This window comes from Phyllostomus discolor, chromosome 14, assembly GCF_004126475.2.
Source record: "Phyllostomus discolor isolate MPI-MPIP mPhyDis1 chromosome 14, mPhyDis1.pri.v3, whole genome shotgun sequence".
Classification (NCBI taxonomy): domain Eukaryota; kingdom Metazoa; phylum Chordata; class Mammalia; order Chiroptera; family Phyllostomidae; genus Phyllostomus; species Phyllostomus discolor.
The window spans coordinates 41,585,152-41,604,074 of NC_040916.2; the positions used below are offsets into that span (position 1 = coordinate 41,585,152).

At 39.0% G+C, this 18,923-nt stretch overlaps 1 protein-coding gene across 2 annotated transcripts in view; it reads left to right on the top strand.

Annotated features, from left to right (window-relative positions):
• Positions 1-4,902: 4,902 nt before the first annotated feature.
• The window catches only part of MAN1A2 (mannosidase alpha class 1A member 2), a 126,127-nt gene continuing 112,106 nt past the window's right edge, over positions 4,903-18,923 (top strand). Inside the window, exon 1 of one of the 2 annotated variants that reach the window (XM_028502763.2) lies at positions 4,903-5,876. In XM_028502763.2, coding sequence (XP_028358564.1) covers positions 5,575-5,876 — 302 coding nt within the window. In that variant the 5' untranslated portion in view covers positions 4,903-5,574. Of the gene's footprint in view, positions 5,923-18,923 lie in introns of both variants that reach the window. The other variant, XM_036015249.1, reaches the window with a different exon arrangement.

Genomic DNA, 18,923 nt, shown 5'->3' on the forward strand with positions numbered 1-18,923 from the left:
TTCACAGTCACGTCCCACTGGTAGTCACTGCACCTGTGTGCAAAGACATGTTGTGTATTAGCCAGGCCTCTTTGCGTGGCAAACCACAGAAACTAATTTACCGAAAGAGGAATTTATAGGTTCATGCAAATGAGAAGTTCACAGGATGAAGCAGCCTTAAATATATCTGGATTCAGAGTAGAAATAGATTTACTATGAGCCCAGTGGAGCCACCTTCTGGGTTCCTCATTGCTTGGCCGTCTTAGGCACCAGGAGAGGCCCTAGCAATATATTGACATAGTTTACACAGTCCTACACTTTTCTAAAAGTTGTAAATTTCACTTCCCCAATCCAAGAGTGTTGGGGGATTAGGGCCAGGAAAGCTATATACAAGAAGAGTAAAGCAGGGGAGGACTCTGAATAAGTGGCAGGAAAAAGCAGCCAGGGGTGCCCATGGCTGTTCTGCTCCCTAGGCTGGAACACAACCTTTCTCTCCTCCTGAGGAATTAAAGACACAGCTCAGGTGGCACTTGATCTAGGAACCTTCCCTGATGCACTCTAGCCCTCCTCCCCTCACTCTGGTGCTCTTGCAGTGTTCCCAGGAGCCCCTGGGGCTCTACTCTATCAGTAAGCACTGTTCTCCCTGTCTTGTAATTGTCAGTGCTCATCTGTGTCTCCACACCCAACCGTGAGCTCATTGAAATAGGAACTCTGACTTGGTTCTCCAGTCCCTAGCACCTAGTACAGGGTTTGTCACACAATAGTCCTTCAGCAAAGAACTTTTATAAGCAATAAGCAAATGAGCCTCATTTTGGTTCAGGGAGACAGGGGAAGCTTTTTGGGCCTTGCTAACTTTCATGGAGCTAAACTGAGTGTTTAATAACATTGGACTTCACCTTACTCCTCTGAGGGAAAAAGCTTTATAGAAGAGTGATTTTCGAACTTTTTTTTTTATCTCATAGCACACATCAACTAATTACTAAAATTCTGCAGCACACCAAAAATATACATTTTTTCTCTCTGACAAAAAATAGGTACGATTTTGATTCATTTACACTGGACGGCTATCATTGTGTTGACTGTTGTTATTTTTCTAGTTTGACAATGTGAGGGAAAAGAGGTCAGTGCCCCTGACTAAGTAGTCAGGGATGGCATGCTTTAAAAATCCTCACAGCACACGGTTGAACACTGCTGCAGAGAAGAATGCAAGAGCAGAAAGAGCAAGGCTAACGCCTGGTCATTTTTGCCCCTATGTATTTTTTATATTCCTACATTTCTCCACACATGGTCACGTCTGGTCATTGCTTCTCTAACATCTTTCTTGGATACTTTAGAAACTAGTTTAAAGTAAAAAGGAACAGGTTACATAAGTAAATAAAAAGCCTATTTTTGTATGCCAGTTGTATTTTTCCCACCTCCAGCATATGACTCTAGTTTCACTAACAGAGCTAGAAGTGTGTGTGTGTGTGTGTGTGTGTAATGGGTGTTAAAACTGTTTCAATAATGGAAAAGTAAACACGATTGAACAAACACAAGTTTACTTTTCGATAATGGAAAAGTAAACATATGATTGCAATACATAAATGGATCTCAGGAATGGTCCTATAAGTCTGAAATATGTAACAGCCGATTTTTTTGTCAAGAATTTAATAATTTTAATTTCCTAAGATACTATTTAACTTATATAGAGTTATAAAAGGGAAATCACCACTTTGTGGACACTTTGGAATCTTGTCTACACCTTTGATCAAAGCATAACTCCTCTTGGAAGATGACATATTTTCTTTAGACCCCCTAGAATGAGATCTTTCCCTGTTGAATATATAGGGTCAAGCACCAATAACGCCCCTTTTTGTTACAAAATCATAAGCATGCAATTCTGTAACATAACAATATCACATTAAGCACACTATGTGACATTTTAGGTGAAATGTTCAAATTGAAACTATAAATTATTACACCTCTGTTATCACCCTACCAACCCGTCAAGCAGGCCTTCCTTCTGTGGGACCCTGTATGTTGACTTGTTTCATGTAGACTCTGCTTTCTGTTGACGCCCCTCGGGTAGATCCATCGTGTGTTCAGCTTGATAAAACTGAGCCCACCTATTGGAAATCTGACCCTAACTTTCTCAAGTATCAGTTTCTTTAAAATTATCAATTTAATTATAAAAATAACAAACAGAACCCATGGGGAAAATCATATGAAATTATCTTAACATAATAGTTATATTTTTTCAAATGTTCCCTTTCAATCTTTTTACATGTACATTTTTATATACTTGTATATCATAATTTATGAACAAGTTTGCAATTTCCTTAAAAAAATAATAAACCCAGTACTGATTCCTTTAAAACATTTGACACAGACTGAGTCTCTAGAAGACAACACCCCCTCCCCACACTTTTTGATGCTGGTGTGGGATTATATTTAATACAGTAACTAAGAGGATCATCAATGGCCTTCTATTGTAGACTGCACTTGGACAGCTTGCAGCCACCCCAAATTTAAATAGTGATGTTTTTACTCTCCTGAAGGGAAAATGAATTTTGCAAAACAGGCAGGGACGAGCAAATGGAAGGGGCCCATGTAAACCCTCTCCACCAGCTAAGAGGCTAAGCCTGTGCCTGTGTAAGTCACACTTAACTAGGTGATGGCAGCTTGCGTGTATCCTTGTGGTTAGGTGTTAACCTAGATAATATTTACTTTTCAAGACTCATATAACTTGCCATTTCATTCAGAGGTCAATATTTATTTTCTGAAGTGTCTTCCTTTCAGAGAGGCTCAGCATTAGACACCTGCTGATAAAACTGACAGTTTATTAAAGACACATTGGGAAGGCAGTGAGTTATTACACGCACTCTTCGCAAGCGCCAACAGAAGTCTCACTTTGGATTGGGCGTTCTACCGCCGGCCCAGTGGGTGGACTCAAGTGCTGGCTCTTAACATTTGTATGTTTTGATTTGGTAAAGCAGGGCCCATGACAATGACTTCTTTTGTCATATGGTAGGTAGTTAGATATGCAGAGCTTCTGGAAATAGTGCAGACTGGAATGTATTTTGGATTGTGCCAATCAACAAGAGGATAATTTGCTTGTTTTTAACTTATGGCTGACCAACCTTCCCTCCCCCTCCTCCCGGCCACTTAAGGACCCCTTCTCCAATTCCCAACCATCAGTAAGGATATGTCGAGGGGATGACAATTTATCATAATATCAGAACAAAACACGATCTGGAAGAAAAAAATGTATATTGCACAGAAATGTTTTTTCACTTAATCGCATTGTGGTTCTTCTCAATAGTATGGATAACAAAAATCCACCCAGACTGCTTTTAGCCTGATTTCAGACAATACTGTTGTGTTTTCGGGTTTCAGCTCCTCCTCATGAATACTTAATATGTCTTTCATGGGCGGGGTGGTGGTGAGGAGTGTGAAGATGACAGGAAGACGTCTTCCAGACACAGCACCAAGAGGCTGCTGTCAGATGCCCCAGAAAGGAAATCCAATGTAAAGGGCAAGGTTGCCATTTTATTTTTATTTATTTTAAAAATGTTATTTAGTTATTGATTTTAGAGAGAGAGGAAGGGGGGAGGGAGAGGAACAGAAATATCAGATTTGTTGTTCCACTAATTTATGCATTCATTAGTTACATGTGCCCTGACAGGCGTTGGAACCCGCAACCGTGGTGGTGGGGACCACGCTCCAACCCACTGAGGCACCCGGCCATGGCACCATTTTATTTTTAACACGGAGCCTGGCTCGTGGTCGGGGCTCAATACTGATGGCTCGAGAGCTTCTGGTGCCCAAGTATGCGCACATGGGCCGCGTGGAAGAAGTTTGAGACCATGTCATTGGGCCCTAGGGAACACTGGTCTGTAATTAAGACAAGACTTCCACGCAGCAAGATTAAAGGTAAACCTTAGCCGTCAGACCCCCTAATTCCAGTTACCCTTAATTGCAGGGGAAGCTCCGCCACCCGAGCCTCCACCCTGTAGCCCAAACGCCGGGTCCATCCCCCCAGCCGGCGAGAGCGGAGCGCTTGGCACGGGCGAAGTTACCAGCGTAGCGCAGATGGGCGACGGTCTCTCCCCCGGCGAGCCCAGACGGCGGCGGCCCGGCGCTTCCGGGGGCGCGCGGGCGCCGGAGCTCGCAGCGGCGCGAGGCCGGAGCGCGGCCCGGCGGGGCGGGGGAGGGGCGGCGGCGGCGGCGGGGCCGGGAGCGTGCGCGCGCACCTCACACTCCAGCGCCCGGGGACGCCCACTCGCGAGTCCCGGCCGTCAGGCCAGCCCGCGCCCTGGCGCCCCCTTCCCCCGCCCCCAGGCTCCCTCTCCGGCGAGTGCCTAACGGGTGTCGGTCCCCGGGCGGGCGGCGCTCTCCGGGCCTGAGGCGGCAGGGGCGAGCACCGGGTCGCAGCCCCGCACCGCGCGGACGCGCCGCCTCAGCCGCAGCTGCCGTCAGAGCGATCCGCCGCGAGGGACCGGAGGCTGCACGGAGGAGGGCCTGACGGCGGTCGGCGGCCGGCCGACCTCAGCCAGCCGAGGCGCGGCTGCTCCCGCGCGCCCGGGCCACCTCCTCCCCAGAGCCGAGCGAGGAATGAGCAGGCGCCGGCCCCGGGCTCTAGGACCGAGGGGCCGCGGCTCGGCTTCTCCCCACGCCGCGGAGCCGCGGGGGCTCGGTCGCCGCGACCGGGCGCGGCGCGGGCAGCGGCGGCCTCGCTCGGGGGGCAGGCGCCGGGGTTAACTTCACCGGCCGCGAGGAGGAGGAGGAGGAGGAGCCGGCGGGGGCGGCCCCGCGCGCCCTCCCCCTCACACGCCGGGGCTTCTCAGTGGCCGCCCGAGGAGGAAGTTCCGCTCCCTGACAGAGCGGTGCGGTAGCAACAGCGGCCGCGGCGGCGGCGGCCGGGAGGGCGCTGGTACTTGGGACGCGGATGCCCTTCGCGCCGGCCGTCCCTTGGGCAGCGCCGGAGCTCTGGCCGGAGCCGGGAGCCGGGGGGGCCGCGTCCGGAGGCGCGGGCGTCGGGGACCTTCCGCCACTTCGCCCAGCGCCGCTGCTTGGGCTTCCTGAGGAGGTGGGAGACCGCCCTCGCTGTTGGCTGGCTTCCGAGGAGCCCCTGATTTTTCCATCACTGCGGTTGAGCGGTTCTGGAATCGAGGCAGAAGAGGAGGTGAAGTGGACCTTCTGCAACTCCTCGGGTCTGGTCAGGCCCCCTTCGGGGGCGGGAGACCACGCTGGAGCATCCACTGGGGTGCAGGAATGGAAGCACCCACCTTGCATCTTCTCTGCGGTGCTGCTTGCCTGATCCACCCTTAGGAATGAGAAGGACACTTTTAAGAACCTCGATGAGGTCCTGAAAGCCAAATGGCAGAGAAGATACCACAGGACAGAAACTAGTGATCGTCTGGGGGGCCACACACGTTTCCGAATGTAATTGGACAAGCGTGGAAGAGGTGCCCTATTAAAAAGCACAGCGATCCTTGACGAGGAGAAAAATTGAATTTCCCCACTTTTTGCCAAGATTTTGAAGACTGTCCAATGTATTGTACATTTAATGTAAGATAACAGCTTTATAAAATATTCTGTCCAAGAGCGTAAACGATGACTACCCCAGCCCTGCTGCCCCTGTCTGGACGAAGGATACCACCCCTGAACTTGGGGCCGCCTTCCTTCCCGCATCACAGGGCTACCCTGAGACTTTCTGAGAAGTTTATCCTCCTCCTTATTCTAAGTGCCTTCATCACCCTGTGTTTTGGGGCATTCTTCTTCCTTCCAGACTCTTCAAAACACAAACGCTTTGATCTGGGTTTGGAAGATGTGTTAATTCCTCATGTAGATGCCAACAAAGGGGCTAAAAACCCTGGAGCCTTCCTGATTCATGGACCCGATGAGCATAGACACAGGTTTGTTTATTTCAGAAGTTCTGGTATTAACATTTGGCAGAGCAAGGTATGGTTTATTGCATCAGATATCTCTTCTGCCTCCCCCACCCCCACCCCCCGCAGTAAAATGTAATTTTCCTAGTCCTGAGACTTACTTCAAAACTGGTTGAGTAGAACCATAGGGTGAAAGGGCCCCTAGAGCCCCATCTGAAGTGCAGCTCCTTTGTTTTATATATGGGAGAAACATTTGTGTCCGGAGGTAACCTAAAGAAAGAGTGACATATGTTGTGCCCTCATTTATTAAGAAGGTGTTGCGTTCAGTCGTTGTGCCAGCCAGTGAAATAGGTGTATTGAATCCTGACAGCTTCTATAGGTTTGTCGAGTAAGTATTAAAGGATAGTCTGTTAAAGGGTTCACATTCTTTCAAATCACCAAATCTGAAGTGTGCTGGCTTTAGGGAGAGTTTGGCCAAATTAGGATAAACTGGGAGCTCTGGTTACAATATTTTTAAGTCATTTGTGTAATTTGTATCAAAAGAGTTTGGGAAAGTAGTTTACTTTCCTCAAACTTGCACTTTTTTTTTTTTAACCTGCTAAATCTTTCCCCTCTTTTCTCTGTTTCTTATCAAATAATTTTGAGTATGTGATAAATGTCATATGCTTGAATTGTTTTCAGTTGACATTAGTTTTAACTTCTTATCAAGCAGGAGGTTTTGGAGAAAGCTTCGGTTCAAATGTGAGCCTAAGTTAAATACTTGGGAAAATGCACTGTTGTAGCAAGAGCTGTTTTTTTCCTTTTTCCTTGATCTTGTTAATTTATTATTTCCTTGCCGGTCCTTTTACTTTTGGCTAAACCTTATGGAATAGTTCTAACATTGTTTCATGACATTCTTTTGTAACTAAATTATTTTGGATTTTTGCCATAATTTTCAACTTCTGTACTCTTTTGTATTTGTTTCTTTTATTTTGCCTTTTGCTCTTTCTGACTTGAAGAAAAATATGTTGTGGTCTGTGAAATATGTTGCTGAAAATTAACACTGAAAAAACTTGTTTTCCTTGAAAATCTTATTTCCCAAGGTATTTATATAAGCCATGATAAGTAGTTGAAAAACATTTTTTGAGCTCTTTGATGGCCGTGTATTAACATTATTTAACTCTGTCCAATGCTAAGGAGTTTCCCTTATATTTTAAGTGTGGTCTAAAGGTTAAAAATATATATGGTTTATATATATTTAACCTTCTAGTTTAAAAACAGTCACATAGAAGAATTATCAGTTAAGCGGAATTAAGATTTAAAATTTGAATGAAAATACAGATATTTTCAAAATATCACATTTTTAAAATGCACGTTTTTAAAAGCCTACTCAAATCTCTTAAGTAAGAGTTCTGAAATTCATATAGCCTGTGAGCACCTGTGCTAGTGTATTGCTATCCAGAACTATTGAGTTCCTGAGTTTGCAGTGAGAGATTGATTATTGAATTCAGATAGCAAGGGGTAATAAGTGAGCCAAATCCTGAGTTTTGGGTAGTGAGAGTCTGAGTAGCAAGTGATACATATGAGAATTTATTGAAATCTCTCTGATTCCTGAGTTCTGGTAAGCAAGAATTCAAATAGAGTTCAGGTAGCGAGGGATCTCTGCATAAATTTCTGGGTTTTATCAGTTATTTTTATATTTGCTTAGTGTGTTATCAGTTGTTGCTTAGCCATATCTGAAAACACAGGCTATAGTGATAAGAATTCTTGTAATTTGAGCAATGAAGTGCATTTCAAATTATAGATTATTCAGACAGTAAGCTCAAACCTAAGACATAAAACATCAAATCCAGTTAAACATTAACTTATTTAAAAATAATTCAGAAAATAACATTTTAACAGAATTAGTTGGTACTAAGATCATACATAATTTGGGTGTGGGTCAAAAAAAACTTAATTTGGAAAATATAAATTGATAATTCAATTTTGTATGTATGGAGAAAAGTACAGGATAGAGGGATGAGGGTAAGTTAAATCATGGCCATTATTTTTTAAAAATATTTTATTTATTTTTAGAGAGAGGAAAGGAGGGAGAAAAGGAGAGAGAAAAACAATGATACGTGAGAGAAATGGTAATCAGTTGCCTTTCACATGCCCCCAACCAAGGAGCTGGCCCACAATTTAGGCGTGTGCCCTGACTGGGTATCAAATTGGGAACCCTTTGGTTCACAGGCTGGCACTCAGTCCACTGAGTCCACAAGCCAGTACCCATTATTTCTTATTCAAGGTAATTAAGGGATACTTTTTGAATTGGCTTTTCTTTATTATTGAATTTGTTTACTACATTAGTTAAGTGCTTAAGCTCTGGAGTTAGGCTATATGGATTCATACCCTACTTTGTTACTGATTAGAATTGTGCTCTTGAGCAGATTTTTAAACTTTATACCTATGTTGCTTCCTCTGGATGACAATGGCATCCATTGATACTTTACAGATTATTATACTGAATGAGATAGTTCATGCAAAGTTCTTAATTCCTAGCATTTAGTAAGTGCTCAATAAATATTAGCTATTATTATTATGAATGATTATAATTTTAATTGAATATTTTAATTCTGAGTCTTACCTTTAAATACTGTACATGTTTCTGAAAAGTTGGGTACAGATTAATATTTTAAAAGCACGTCAGAACCTTATTGTGTAAAGGAACATTGTATAACCAAACTAGTTAGCAACAAGTGTGTATTGTGTGTCTACTGTGGTCAGACCCTGCCTTTATGGACCATCAAGGCGGGTGATGTGCATTAAATGAATAAATTTACTTTTGAGGTGTGATGAGTGTTAGGAAGTTGTTCTCGGTGCTGTCAGAGCACACGTGGTGTGATTTAGCCTGTGGAGGCCCCCGTATGGGGGTGGTGGGTTGGGGGTGGCATTGGAATAGGGAAGGCCTCCTTGAGGAAGCAATGGCTCAGATGCTGAGAACAAGTAGGAGATCTCCGAGTGAAGTAGAGATGTGGGGGGAAAGTCAGAGCAGAGGACACTGACGTGTGTGAGCCTTTGGGTTAAAAAAAAACTTGGCATCATGGAGGATTTGAGAAATATTCAGTATGGCTGATGTAGAGATTTCAGTGGGGTGCTAGGTAAAGAGATTAGAAGGGAGATCAGATTCGGCCTCTTTATTGTTTGAAAAGTTTGAGTTAGCTGACAGCATTCACATATCAGGAGATTTCATGTAAAAGTCTGGACTTGTGATTTCTCCTGAAAAATCAGAGGTTATGGTGACACCCAAGTTTGTGTTTTCAGAGGGCAGCACTTGGCTGAATCTGGGCAGCAGCTACTGTCTCTGGAGGGACATGTGCTCCTCACTTCATACCACTCAATTAAGTTGCCAGAGAAGTAAATCTAATGAATCAATATGTTTTTAAAATATTTTATTTATTTATTTTTAGGGAGGGGGAAGACAGGGAGAAAGAGAGAGAGGTGTGGATCGGGTTGCCTCTCTCTCATGCCCCTGACCTTTGGCCCAACCAGCAACCCAGGCAGGTACCCTGACCAGGTATCCATGGGCAACCTTTCACAACCTTTCACTTTTCGGGGTTGATGCCCAACCAGCTGAGCCACACTGGCCAGGGCTAATGAATCAATATTTACCCTGGGTGGTGTTGAGTTTGGAATCTCTAGGCAGTATCCTGGAGAGTTTGTACTTAAGTGTTTCTATGGGAAGTCATTGAAGAGTTTTCATTAAAGCAAGGGAATAACTTAGTTAATTATTGAGAAATTTTAAAAAATGAATTACTTGGGTTGCAGTGTAAACACTGGATTGGAGAGGAGCAGGAGATGTAGTGAAATCAGTTAGGAGGTTCTAGGTCACAGGATATGATTGACTTAGACCACAGTGGTGATAGTGAAGGGAAAAAATTAGTGGATGAAAGTGGTTGATTCAAGAGCTGTTCAGCTGTTGTTTCACAGAGTTAGTGGTTCATTGAATATGGGGGCTATGGTAGGAGGAGTCCAAGATAACTAGTTTCTGGGTGTCATGGCTGTGGGTTACTAAGAAATATATACTATTTAATTCTATTTAGATTTATGTACTTGTGATTGCTGGGGGGAGGGGGCATAAGGGGACTAAATGGTAGTAGAAAAATACACTAAAGATTAGATTTATGTAATTGATGTTACAGGAATTTAAGATAAAGTGTTTTTGTCAGAAAACCTGTATGTTCCCTTCTATTTAGTGGTTCATAAATAATTCAGTTCATACCTTCTAGATGATAATCATGAAGTATGTAGTTTGGTGTTGATGATAGTGTTTTTAGCACCTGTGATTTTAAAGTAACCAAAACAGGTTATAATATACATGAATGTTGTTAAAAATATATATTGATACACATCAATTATCACATTCATAATTTCTGTATATAATAGACCTAATTAAAATTTAACTTAATTGATTTATTTCACTTTTTTAAATTAACACTTTTATGTAATGGCATTAATATAAATGGGCTTTGTAGTTTTGTTTTGTTTTTTAAATACTTATTTGAATTGTCAGCAAGTTTCATCCATCAGTCAGGATTTTGTTAGTGTGAATTGAATACTTGAGGGTTAGGTGTGTGTTAATGTCTGCCTATTTACTTATACAGAAAGAACATAGGCTTAGGAGTTAGAAGGGGCTAAAGTTGCCCCTTGCTTCTACTAAGCATCTGTGTGACATTGAACTAGACGTAATCACACTGACTTGTGTTGGTCAATATGGTGGTCGTTAGTGATATGTGACTGTTAAAATTGGAATGTGGCTAGTTCAAATTGCAGTGTGCTTTAATGAGCATTACTTGAGGTTTTCATGTCATGATTTGTATTTTTTGCTTGATTTAGTTTTGCTTTTTCTTGCAAAATTAGAGATACAAGATTTCATCATTGTGATTTTAACTTCCTTTTTTTTTCTCATCTCATTCGTCTTCCATTATTTTTTCCCCTATCCTGTGTTTGTACTTAGTGCTTTCTGCTCCTGTTTGGGGGAAGTTACATCATTTTATCCTGTGAGTCTGCTGAACTTTGCCTTGTAGTGTATTTCTCCTCATTGGTTTGTGGCTATTTTCCTAGTTCTCTTTACTGAGATGTGACTAAGGTAGGTCTGAGATATAGATGCCTTTATTACTTTTTTTTTTTTGTCTACTTATATGTTGAGTGAATACCTTTTTCAGCTGTGGATTTGGTCAGCTGATCTGTACAGCTCTCAGTCTGTGTTTTCTGTTCTACTATGATGGTAGAGTCTTTCGTCCTCTCAGTTGTTTTGGTGATGGAGTAGGTTTCATGTCATTCCCGAATTCAGAGTACAATTAATTGGCAGCGTGGACAGCTACTGGGATTTTTTTGTCTTGTCCCTTACCACCTGGAATGCAATTTTTCATTCCCATGCCCTTTATTTCTCCTGTGATCCAGGAGCTGCTCTCCCAAGAGCCTAGCTGGTTACATAGTAAGTCAAGAACTGGGAAGAGACTGGGGAAAGGCAGGTTGAACAGTGCTCTGACTGCATGGAGGTCTCTGTCTCATTTTCTCATCACAAGAGACCCTTGGTCTCTGAGATAAATTACAGTTGGGGTAAGGTAGTAGTTTGGGGGCATTTTTTATTTGGCGAGGTATGGCTTGGTGTTCTGTGTATTCCAGGTATGCTTGTAAGTTAGTAAACAGTTCTTTCAGATTCTGACATGATGGCTCTTACTTCTTTGATAGTCTGAGTTTATATTATTTTCATCATCTTTCCAGAATATTAATAGTTATTTGGAAGAGGCTGTATTTTGGGGCTGCTCACCAGATGACGTTTGTATACTCTTCTTTAAAACCTAATTTTGATCCTAAGCAAAATGACAGTGGCTTTGCTCCTTTTTTTAGTTCAGCATTATAAAATCACTGATCATCAGAATGTTTTCCATTCTTCTCAGAAATGAATAGAGCATTAGTATGGTATGGTCAAAATGCAGAATGCCAAGGTAAAAGTCCTGACTTTTATGTTGATCAGTAAGTGTTGGAAGTTCTAGGAAATGACATATAGTAAAATGCCCCACGAGTTGAATGTTAATAGATGAACAGTGTTTATTGGATGAAGGTAAATGTTTTAAGGAAATAAAATTTATTTAAGCATTAATTTACTTGCTTTAAAAGCTCTATTAGCCTTTTCAGAATTTCTCTGGGGCCTAATAAGAAGTATTCTAGGGCTATGAAATGTTTATTTACTCATATTTATTAATACTTCTTTTGGACTTTTCTTATTAAAGGATCAAACACACAGTCTCAGAATATTCCTTTCAAATTATTGACATAGACTTATGTTAATTATATAAGCTTCTATAACATGTAGTTAAAAGTTAGATGTTATTTTTATCATAATTATTTATTGTAAAACTATGCTTGAAATTACTTTGATCGATGTGCATTTAATCTTATTTCCAAATAGTGTTCTCTGATCCATCGATATGCATTTAATCTTATTTCCAAATAGTGTTCTCTGATCTACATGGTTCTTGTTAATATTAATTTATCCAGTAACAGCTGAGATTGCCCAAATTCACATATAGATTTATTCTTTTACCCCTCCTGCCTCTAGGTAGCCTTTTTCCTATGTACTTTTATCTTTCTCATGTATTGTCTATGATTACAGATTTATGGTCATTTGCATACTTACCTGTTTCTTCCAGTAGAACACGATGAACTCCTTGAGGACATCGCGACTGTCTTGACTGTCTTATTTATTTTATATTTCCAGTGCTTGAAATGTCCTTAGTAAAAGCGAATACTTATGGAGTAAATGATATCCATGGCATGGTGACAAGTTCCATAAGAGAAGGTATTAGCAGAATAGAATGCAAGGAAGAATTGAGAGAAGAGTGCTAGAGTAGGAGGAATGATGTTTGAAGGTGAGAAGGATACAGTTGTAATAAAGGCCCTTTATAACAATTTTAAAAATTAGGGAATAAGTTGTTTTGATCCTATGTAGAGCATACTTATTCCTGTAAATGTATCTAAGGTATTTTGCATACCCTCACATTGAATTTCTCCTTGTTTAGGAAAAAAGGAAGAAAACAAAGAGTATGTGATAAGTGTTTTTCACATATTTAACTGTTAGTCTTCACATCAGATCTGAAAGTTTGGTATTACTAATCTCCTGTTTACAATATGGGTACCTAAAATGTCGACCATATAAAAGTTGGAAAGTTGGCACCACAGAAGCCAAACATCTTTTTCAGTAGTGCATGGTAAACATTAATGTAATTGATCAACTGGGCAAACGTTATGTTTACTATTGTCTGACAATTATAAAAATGTTTGGACTGACTCTATGTATTAGCTAGGACAATCATTTTGCTACTTTCATTTTCCATAACTGTCATAATTCAGTCATAAAACTTTATCTCGATTGCCATTGATTTTTTTACTGGAACTTTTTTCTTTTAGAACATGGCTATCGTGAAGAATGTACTGGAGATTTATTTGAACATTGGGTTCTAGAATTTATGATAAAGAAAAATCTTCAAAGGGCATTCATTCCAGTGATCTACCTGGGAATTTTATGTAGTCCAGAAGGAAAGCACCATTGTATATTTAAAAGTACATTGGGCTCAGTGTTAAGAAATAGAGGCTCTAGTTTCAGCATTGTCCTTACTTGTTGGAATCCATTTACATAAGCTATTAACCTGTCTGTGCCTTATTTATAAAATGAGGAAATTGAATGAATCTTTAAAGATTACTTCCATTCATACATACGAACTGCAAGTAATTTTATGAAATAGGGAACTGAAGAATGCACAGTAATTTAGTTCAAGACATCATAAATACTATGAAAATAAAATGTATTCTAAATAGAATTAGCAGTGCCTTAAAAAAAAATCCCCAAGCAAGGATACGTTAATTGATTTTAAAGAGAAAGGGAGAAGAGGAGGGAGAGGGAGAGAGAAAGAGAAACACTGATCAGTTGGTTGTCTCCCAGTAGGACCCCCTGCCATTGGGATCAAACCCAAAACCTAGCATGTGTCCTGACTGGGTATTGAACCTGCAACCTTTTGGTTGCAGGCTGACACACCAGCCGAGCAACCCAGCCAGGGTTATTTTTATATATAAAAATTAAGATTTAAAAAATAATTTTATAAATGACTATAATTCATTTATAGATATTACAGTAAACCCTTTCCCCACTTGTCCATGGTTTTGCCATTTGTGGTTTCAGTTACCTGTGGATAACCATAGTCAAAAAATATTAAATGAGAGATTTCAGAAATAAACAATTCATAAGTTTTAAATTGTTTGTCATTCTGAGTAGTGTGATGAAATCCCATTCCATCCCACTCTGTGCCTTCTGGGAAGTGGATCATCCCTTTGTCCTGTTTGTCCACGCTTTATACACACTACCTGTACGTTAGTCACTTAGTAGCTCCTACAGTTACCAAATGGTCCTGGTATTGCGATGTTTATGTTCAAGTCACCCTTATTTTAAATAATAATGGCCCTAAATCGAAAGAGTAGTGATGCTGACAATTCAGTTATGCCAAATTGAAGCCACTGCATGCTTTCTCTAAGTAAAAAGGTGTGTGCGTATAGGAGAAATTGTAATATATGTAGAGTTTGGTACTCTCCACAGTTTCAGGCATCCACTGGGGGTCTTGAAATATATCTCCTGTGGATAAGGGGAGACTACCATATATGGTTATTTATATAATGAAATCTGTCCCAACTTAAAAAGTAAATGAATGAAATGCTGCCCTGTACATTTTTGTTTTTCATAAGTTTAAAAGTAAAATTTGTTGAACATTTTTAATACCAAACTGAAGGTAATAGGTGTATTTTCAGAAGTATTTCCAAGTGTCATTTTTGTGCCCCATTAACAATTACAGCTCTTCACTTGTATAAGACTTTAGGATAGAGTTTGTGGAAAACAAGAGTCCTTTAGTAATTCAGGCCTCAGACCTTGTGAAATTTTATTTCATTTAAGACTGTAATTTTCTAACCTTAATATTGAAAAGTGCCTTTGAAAATGTCTTCTTTTGTTTTCCATATCTTAACAAGCACTTTAGGGACAAGTTATATAGTTTTAAAAAAAGAATATGATGTAATCTGGAGACTATAAAGACCAATATGTATTGTTTTCTTTTTATATTTTTGATATTTACATGTTTATAAAATCCACCTCTGTTATGCAGATATCTTGACAGCTCCTTAGTGACACTGCTGTTACCATTTTAAAAATATTGGTCATCTTTATTCAGCAAATGTTTTTGAGTAGTTATATGTACTAAGCATTACAGTAATATTGGGAATTATTGTAGAATAGTATAGATGATTAATTTTGACTCAGACACTACTAGAAATTTAAATCTTAGGTTCAAATCTTACCGTTTTAAATTATATATTATTATCTTTGGAGTCAGATTCTAGGGGTTCTTAAAGATATTTTTTTCACCTGGGTGAGGCTCTGCTGCATGCATTTAGGCTATTGGCGTTTTTTGAGAGTTCAGATAAATTATTACTTTATCTTTCACCCTTTTTGTTTTTTTCTCTATAGGCTTTTATGTCATTAACTTAGGCATTTCTGGCAAATGGACTAGGTTATCTGGATGTAAAGTGCAATGTTCCTGCAGCTTTTTTCAATAAGGAAATAGGCCCTAGCATCTGGGAAAAGTGTGCTAATTGTTATGCTAAATTGAGATCTGGCATGATTGTATATATTTATGTGTCTAAAACTATTTATATATAGCTATATGGTTATGTTTGGTTAGTTTATAAGGTTATGTGTGCATACATGGCTCAATTGCGTGGCAGTAAGGTGGCATCTGATATGAAATTTATGTCTCTTTGGTGTATATTTGTTATGTGTATAATAATAAATGTGAATTATTTTTCTGTCAATTTGTGATGTCATTATAAAACATTTCTTTTTTTCATGACCTAGATTTTTTTCCCTGTCCTTAAAAAGATTGGTAATACTGAGGGTGTGCAGAACATTGAACAGCTGGTTCATCTTGTGTTTATACTGTCTGTGTGAGTCTAAATTAATACAGTTTTTGTGAAGAACAATTTAGTAATATCAACTAATTGAAAGTACATATTCTTTGATCCAGCAGTTCTTCTAAAAACGTATTCTTGGTAAATCTTCATATCAGTGCACAAAGTAATGTTCAAGAATGTCCCCTGAAGCCAAACCATGACATACTGTAAATGATCCAAATGTCTGTCAACAGGGGATTAGTTAAATAAATGACAGTGTATCACTATATGTATTCCTTTTTAACCCCTCTATGGATTTGCCTGGTTATTCTCAAAAGCACCATACTATTTTAGTTCCATAGTTTTATAGTAGTATGTTTTGATATCTGGTATATATTCTCTGTATCATTTTTGTTTTTTAAGAAGTTATAAGCACATATAAAAGTCTTAACAGATAATATTAATGTCACTGTACCTATATTTCAAATCTTACCATTTTAACTGAATGTTTCCTTGTTGAGGTAAACCTGTGAGCTTGACATTATCTTTCTCAGTACATGGTTTTATACTTCTACAACATATACATTGATATAAATTATATATTAATAAACATAAATATATTTTTGTATGTTCTTAAAACATATATACATATCATTCTGCAAGTTTTTCTTTTTGTTCAACTTTTTTTAATGATTTATGTATGTTGTATAAATTGGGCTTTGGTTCAATTATTTTATCCACTTAGATATGATTAAACCTCAAATTATTTATACATTCTCTTATTGATAGATTTTTTCGTTAATTCCAAAAACATTCTTGCACGTGTGTTCTTGGCCACCTGTGTTTTTTCTCCAAGGTAAAAGCATAGTAATAGAAGTGTTAAGTTGTAAAGTATGTGTGTTATATAGACTCTAAGTTTTGCTGCTTAATTAGTCTCTACAGTGGTGGTTGTATCAATTTACACTCACACTTGCATCTTTGGGAAGCATGGTATTGTGTATTTAAAAAATCTTTACCAGTGCGATGCCAGTTTTAGTTTTTATTTCTCTCATTACTAGTGAGGTGGTATATTTTTAAAAACATATTTATTGGTTGTTTGGGTTTCCTGGTCTTCGAATTACTCACTTTTTTTTTTCTTTTTTTGCCTTTTTCTTATGGAGTGTTCTCCCTTTTCTTATTCATTTGTTGCAATTATTTATATATCCTGATGAATTCTTAGGTAGATGCTTTACATGTATCTTGTAATGGATGTTTTATTTTTATACTTTGTTTATGGTGTCTTTAGTTTTACAGAAGTATTAAATTTTAGTGTAATTGAAATTGTCAATATTTTCTTTTATGGTATTGGTTTTTGGATTTTGCTTTTCTACCCTGAAGTTACATTCTCCTTATTTTCAAGTTTGGTAGTTTAGAAGTTTTGTTTTTCACATCTAGGGATTTAATCAGCTTGGTTTTGAGCTTTGTCCATGATGAGGTTAGGATTGAATTTATATTTTTCCATATGGGTGTCCAGTTGTCCCCATGCTACTCATTGAAGAGTCTGTCTTTTCCCATTACTTTGTAATGCTGTTTCTGACATACAACAATTTTTCTTATTTTCATAGGTTTGGTCATGGCTTCTTTGTGTCCTTTTGTAGATTTCTGTTAGGCTTAGCATAGCATACTGTTTTAATAAGTGTAGTGATAAGTACAGCTTTAGGTAATGCTGTGGACTGAATGTTTATGTCCTTCCAAATGTGTGAAAATACTAGTCCCCAAAGTCATGGTATTAAGACGTGGAGCCTTTGGGAGGTAATATTTCTATAATTAGGAATGGGATTAATGCCCTTATAAAAAGACATGAGAGACTTTGCTCTCTCTCTGCTCTTTCCTCCACGTGAGAAATTGACAATCTGCAACCCAGGAGAGGGTTCTCACCAGAACCTAATCGTACTGGCATCCTTATCTCAGATATCCAGCCTCCAGAACTGTGGGAAATAAATTTTTATTATTTATAAGCCACTTGGTCTGTACAGTACTGTTGTTACAGTAGTACAAAGTGACTAAGACAGGTAGAAGGGATTCTCCTACTTTGTTTTTAAAATTGTGTTTGTCCTTTTTGATTCTAAGCTCTTCCATAAGTATTTTTTTTAAATTGAGGTAAACTTTGTCTAACATAAAATTAACCATTTTAAAGTGAATAGTTTAGTGGCATTTAATACAATACAATGTTGTTCAACCACCATGTCTATCAAATAGTTCATATCATTTTCATATTCCAAAAGGAAACTCCATACCCATTAAGCAGCACCACTCCCTATTCCCTGTCAGCCCCTAGCAAACCGCCAATCTGTTTTTGGTCTCTTAAGGATTTACATTTTCTGGTAAATATAATTGCTTGCATGGTAAATATTTCACATGAAGGGAATTGTGCTATGTAAGACCTTTTGTCTCTGGCTCTTTCACTTAGCATAACTTTTTTGAGGCTCATATGTACATTCTTTTTTATGACTGAATAATATTGTTTGTACATACACAGCTTGTTCATGCTTTCATCTGGTGGTGGACATTTGGATGTTCCCATTTTTTGGCTATTATTAATAGTGTAGCTTGAGCATGTATGTGAATGTATTTGTTTGAATACCTGTTACCAGTTCTCTTAGATTGCTGAATCATTTTACATTTTTTATCAGCAGTGTCTAAAGGTTCCACTTTCTCTCCATCCTTGTCAACAGCTTAAAAATATTATATCCATTCTAGTGTATGTGAAGTGTAGTATCTTATGGTTTTGATTTGCATTTCCCTAGTGACTAATGATGTCGAAAATCTTTTCATGTGTTATTGGCTATTTGTGTATCTGTTTTGGATAAATGGCCATCCAAGTTCTTTGTCCAATTTTGAAATTGAGTGGTTGTATTTTTGTTGTTGAGTTGTAGGAGTTCTTTATATCTTCTGAATACTAGACCCTTATCAGGTACATGGTTTGCAAATATTTTCTTCTTTCCTGTAGGTTATCTTTCACTTTTATGATAATGTCCTTTGATACAAAATTTTTTAAAATTTTGATGAAGCCCAATTTATTTTCTTTTGTTGCTTATGCTTTTGATGTCATATTTAAGAATTCATTGCCAAACAAAGGTC